The sequence below is a fragment of the Egretta garzetta genome, unplaced genomic scaffold (genome assembly GCF_000687185.1).
Source record: "Egretta garzetta isolate BGI_Z169 unplaced genomic scaffold, ASM68718v1 scaffold175, whole genome shotgun sequence".
In the NCBI taxonomy this organism is placed as follows: Eukaryota; Metazoa; Chordata; class Aves; order Pelecaniformes; family Ardeidae; genus Egretta; species Egretta garzetta.
This window is the reverse complement of record NW_009259860.1, coordinates 3,379,747-3,385,746: the sequence shown is the minus strand read 5'-3', so window position 1 is coordinate 3,385,746 and position 6,000 is coordinate 3,379,747. Positions and strand designations below refer to the sequence as shown.

The following is a 6,000-nucleotide window of genomic DNA, read 5'->3' as shown; positions in this document are numbered from 1 at the left end:
TTCCCTACAGTACAAGATTTTGTGTTTATGCATGCAATTCACATGTGATTTTGTCTTTTATAAAGAGAAGTCTGGGAAAAGTAATTTGCCAGTATAATGATCTTACTACACTTTAACAATTACATTTGTCATCTGCATAAAATTTTAACCTGCATCTTGATGAAATTTTAAGCAACTAAAATAAGTATCACAAACACTTTGTATTTAACAGTGAAATCCCAGTAAAAGAAACTAAAAAGATCAGCCACAGTAATTTAAAATCTTGTCTTTCGTACTTTGCCATGATGGCATAGCACCTAAAATATTACTGCTAGCTCAAATTCTAATCCATCCAACAGCATTGTATTAATATGGACTGACTACTGTAATAAAATATGGAGGATTTTGAGTTGGCCTAAACAGTTAGGCTTCAGATAGGGTACATGAAGCATGCTGTCTTGCACAGTCTAGGACAAGAAAAGAAAATGCTAAAATAAAGGGTATTTTTCCTTTTACTGGTTTTTTGGTTTTGGTTTTTTTTTTTTGCAACACAAACCCTAAAATAACAGGATTTATTTACCTTCTTTTTTTGTTTGTTTTTTCAACTAACTTGTGTTCAGCATTTTATGAATGTGTCCAGAACGCTAAAGTATCAGAAACTAACTAGCATTTCAGATAGCATAAGGTTGTAACCCTACAAATTATCTGGGACGATAACCATGGTGATAGATTAATTCTTACTCAGAAGTAAGTGTCAGTAGGAAACACAGATCTGATGGGTAATTGCTTGCTAGGAAAACTATCACCTAGCTTTTTACAGCCTATTTGCATAATGTGGGCTATTCTGGAGTACACTTAGGATCTCTAACTACTACAGCAGCCTGAATGAAGAAAACAAAGGGGAAGAAACTGACTTATTAGCAATATGTCACTTGAAACTGTCTTGCTAAATACATAGTGGTACCATATTAAATATAGCTACTGTGTGCGGGCAAGCTAGCTATCTGGGTGACTGCACATGAATGAAGGCAGAAAATTCCCTTATAAGATCTTATTATAAAGTACAGATGCAAGTTCCAAAAGATGAAGACAATAGATATAATGCCATTTACAAAGACCACAACACAAAGCATGTGTACAGTAAGAGCATTTGCAATGCTTCTGCTTACAGAGAAACAAGGGTTTGTCAATAAACAGTCAAGAAATAACCAACGAGCTTAATAATCAGAAAATAAAGAGAACAAAGAACTACAAGTAAAAATAGCAAAGGAGCATTCTCTAAATAAAAGTAAATTGTGATAAAGTAACGGCATCATTCCCATCCAAACTGGCCTAAACACTCAGCAGTGGCAATTTTGTTCACATCACAGCAAATGCAAAAGCCTTACTATAGTAGCTTGAGTATCAATAACCAAAACTCATACAGCTTTTTCATGCAACTTTACCTTAGATGGCTGATGATAAAATGGGTTAGTAGTTTTCTGCCCACAGGGAGCAGAAGCTGAAGAAGGGCTATAAAGAGACTCTGGCTGGGGAACAAGAGTTATGAGACAACTAGTAAATAAACATGCAGCTTACACAGACTCTACAATGAGGAAGTTTAGTGTCTAGTGATGCAAGCAACTTAGATTAAAGCTCAGTAGCTTTTGTCTGCAATGTCCATGCAGCTTAGTGACAGAAAACTTCCGTGTACTTTTAGGTCCTTTCATTAATGTCCAATGAATTTTTTAACAAGTGCTGTATTTCTGCATGCGCTCCTCAGACATGCTGTCAATCTCTAAGAGTTGGTTTTAGTTAAGACTCCTACTCTGCCCCCCAACAAATTATCTTTCTTGAGGCTTTTCAAAATAGTTTGAGGACGGCGTGCTGGAGGGTAATTCCAAATCCAAATCGATTTCATTCTAAATGGAAATAATACTTAAATCAAATCTTTGTTCCTAAAAGAGCTGAGATGGAATTTTCAGGATTAAATATCCCATTCCCAAATACCACCACCTTGAACATTTGTTTAATCTATTACTATGTATTACATCTCTTTTCATATTCTTTATGCTTACCCTTGGTCTGTTTATAATGCTCTGTACCATAAAGACTACAGGATTGCCTGCCTTCCGTATGGCTTCCACAGCTTGTTCATGGCTGGCATCTCTGAGGTCAATTCCATCCACCTGTAATTGGAAGGCCTCATCTTAACATTACAAGAAGCTACAAGAATCATAAGTCAGCTCTGGGTTTTGGTTAGGGAACTTTGACTAGAACGGAAGCCCAAATCTCCCTTACGGGTAGAAAGGTTTCTACTGATTTGGCTTGAGGTGCCTCACACACAAGTTTGAGATTTCCAAGAGCACTGAAAGAACATCAAATAAATATTCTCCATGGTTTTAAAAAACAAGTTTTTTAACATTCTTGGTTCAGGCTCCATATGCTTTCCCACAGACAATGCAACAGAAGAGATATGATAATACCGCTTCCTGTAAATCCTATCTCGGAATAACCTACCTCCCAGGACTTTATGAGATTTACAAACTGAAACTTGTTAGGTGCTGGAGGATCTTTCATTATGTGGTATTATGTCAGTACAGTGTACTTTTTTTCCCTTTCTTTTCATTCTTTTCTTTTTTTTTCAAAGTGAGTTAAGACCGATTTTAGTTACTAGACCTTTTACCCAGAAGTTACATTTTTAGGTCAGAGCTGTAAAGCTTTCTCTCTTCTAGAAGAAAGCATTTACAAAGGATGGCTAAGGACAAATTTTTGCCTTGTTGCTTTTCTTCATGCCTTTGTAAGTATTGGCGTGTGAAACAGTGTCTTGCGATCCAGAAAAGAACCATGTTACAGTGAGGTTAGCGTCAGTAAAGCATTCTTACAATGACCACAATAAAAGCTAGAAGCTAACACAGAAAGGTTATTTGTTAGTGGCAATTCTTGCACTCAAAGTTATGTAATAAGAATTACCCCTACCTTTTTAATTGTCTAAGTCTACCTTAAACTTAACCATCCAATGCAAATAAAGAGAGAATGAAAAGTGTCTTGGAAAGAAAATTCTAAACCTATGAGGAACTGAACCAAGGCTCTCTGACTCCCCATGTCTGACATACTGTATGCACGAAGAGAGAAAAAAGCCTAGATATGCCACAACTTGAGAAACTGAAATAATCCATTCAGAAACAGTCACATTAACACAACATTAGTTACTTAATTTCACTCACCCCCTTCAACTCCTGCAAGCATAATTGTCAGAGATAATCGCTGCATTCATAAAAATCTACATATTCAGATATAATGAATATTTGTTAACTTCGTGGCCATCAAGCAAATTCTACCTCCCCACTTGTTATACACTGGAAACTCTTCCATCCTGCTGTAGACAGTGCTACCTATATTAAGGTATTAATTCAATATCCTTTACATGGATCTTGTAGCAGATGGTAAACTGCAGTTTAAGTATCACCGTGTAGAGCAAGCCTAGTCTGATCCAGGGGCAGCATCACCATCTCCATCACCCTGCTTGTTATGTTCCTACTGATGGACAGTCAGCTGAGGACAGGGTGAAGCAGGGTGAAGAGGAGCGCAGCTCCTAATGGCCTAACACTGGAGACGGTAATGTCTGACTTCTTGGTAATCATCACAAGAAAGACAATCCTTTTCGTATGTTCATGCTTCAGTATCTTTAAGCGAGAAAGCAGAAGTGGCTGCATGGGCACAGGATTGGCTAAGCAGAAGAGAAATCTAGACAAATTCCTCCCCGCAACACCACTGGCTATCCTATTCTCAGGCATGGGCACAATGCTCTTAATTTCCTCTGTATCAAATCCAGTTTTCTTCATATCAGCAGAAAAAAAATTGTATCACCCTTAATTCCTGCACAAGATGCACAAGAATGAAGTGATCTGAGTAAGATTTAAAAGAAATAAGCTTGGCATTTATTTGCATGATTTGCTATTCACTGGCCATTTCTGTTGCTATCCAACAGGCAAAGGTAAAACCTTTTAGCTTCACCAAACTTAAGGTTTTTCCTACACATGCTGGTTTTAAAACAGGCAGGTAGAACTGCTGGCTTTGTAGACCCCTGCTCACGGAGTCAGTCATCTATGCTTTAGGTTGTATATTCAACTTAAAGCTGTCTGCACACAAACATCAGCAGATGGTACTATGCTCTGTATGGCTCAAGTGGTGCCAGCTGAAGCAATTACACAGCTGTTGGCCCAGGACCACACATCCATCTCAGCAGCTCCTGAGATGCTGGGGATATTGCAAGCAAAAGGCACTTGGCAGGTACCTCCACAATCCGATCTCCGGTTTTCAGTGTTCCATTTTTCCCGGCTGGGCTGTCTTCCAGGATGTGCTTGATAAAGATCCCTCTCATCATTTCTCCATTACTCAGGCGGCTCCCCATCCCTCGTCCACCAACAATGCTGATCCCCAGTGACTTGCTAGGCTCTCTCCAGAGTTCAACCCTGTTGTGAGAAAACAAGGACCAAAATAAATGAAAATCTGTTGTGATTATGACAATGCTGCACACTGAAGACACCTGGATTTGTACAATGGTTTAAAAACAGTCAAAAATAACTCCTCCTTCAAAAGTTTTGTCTTTCAGTGGGAGCTATCTACTGAATTTTTCAGAAAGTCTGTAATTGTGTCCACTGTTATTCACTTTATTTTGGATTCTAATCAAAACTTTGAATCCTTCTCTTCTTACTGGCTCCCAAAGAATCAGCCGATAGAGATAAAATACTAAATCAATCAAGAAACTGCTAGATTGCAGGGATTTAGCCCAATGGCAGTGAAAATCAACAGTGAATTATTCCTGTAATGCACAGTATACATATGTGCAGCACTTCTGTTGTTTTCCTATTCCCCTTAAAATATATTACAGCTTTCAAAATCTTTGAATTTCAGATGAGATTTTATACTGTGCAAGTAGATTTGCACTTACTTTCTGGGCTGGTTCCAGTTACTGAAAGCTGCATTTTGAAGTTCACTTTCTTCTCCCTCCCCCTCTTCACGTTCTGGAAGCTCTGGGAGTTCCCTGCTGATGAACAAGAACATGCAATTCATTTTTAAAGAACCCACATAATCCCTAGATTTCACTAGGCAAAATTCAAATATTGGATCACCCTGCCAGCATTAGAAGTTGTACACAGGATTCATGTAAGGAACGTCTTTTTAAGGTGTCTGTTAGAATACATATTGTGTCTAGGGATTCCCTGTCTGCTTGTCTCCGCAATTAAGTTGCTATCAAGTGTCAATGCCAGAATAAAAGACTCTGCATTTTGGAACTAGAATCAAATCAAAGCTGAATGTAATTACTTATTGTTTCCAAAATGGAAGAAATCACAACAGCAGCATTCAAAAACAGCTACTCCTTTTGGAGATTAATTTCAAGAAAACAAAAATTATTAATCTCTTTTAATACTTTGGCCTATAACTGTAATGAGTTTTTGAAACTCAAGGAAAAGGACATCAAAATACCTTCTTTCCAGTATATGTTCTGGGAAGACCATCAATGCCAAATTCTCATATTGGAAGCACTGAGTATTTGTGGCAATACATAAATCAAATTGCACGGTATTTAAGAGAAGTTTAGCATGAGGCAGTATTCAATCTCTTTTTTTGGGTAGATCAAACACCTATAAAACAGCCTTGTAAAACTGACAGAAAAATTTGCTATCCAAAGCAAAATTGTATTCTGAACAGCTTTTTATTGTAATGGCTACTGGTCTGAAGAAAGTTGTCAATCTTTCAGCTCCTCTAAAATAAAACTAATCTTCCTGAACTGTGCAAAGTGTATGGAAGGAGATACAGCTGAGAGCCCCATGGGTGAAAACAGGAAGTCTTTTGACTCACCTGATAGTATGTGAAGGAAAAAGTTCAAGTGGCACAGCTCCCTCTGTCTGTTGTCCCAAACTGGCCCTGTACTCGTCTAAATTTTCTCCTGGCACATACGTAATACTGCAATAAAATGGGACATGATTAAAGTAGCATGAGGACTGCTGGTCCTACCTTTGGTGGGTGTGAGGAATG

General features: G+C 38.1%; 1 protein-coding gene across 1 annotated transcript in view; it reads right to left on the bottom strand.

Moving 5' to 3' along the window:
* Window positions 1–6,000, bottom strand: part of MPDZ (multiple PDZ domain crumbs cell polarity complex component) — a 93,072-nt gene that overhangs the window by 27,644 nt on the left and 59,428 nt on the right. The window contains exons 22-25 of the mRNA XM_009640050.2: window positions 5,824–5,928; window positions 4,913–5,005; window positions 4,256–4,433; window positions 2,037–2,147 (exon numbers count right to left, since the gene is read on the bottom strand). Of these exons, the coding sequence (XP_009638345.1) occupies window positions 2,037–2,147; window positions 4,256–4,433; window positions 4,913–5,005; window positions 5,824–5,928 (487 nt within the window). The remainder of the gene's footprint in view (window positions 1–2,036; window positions 2,148–4,255; window positions 4,434–4,912; window positions 5,006–5,823; window positions 5,929–6,000) is intronic.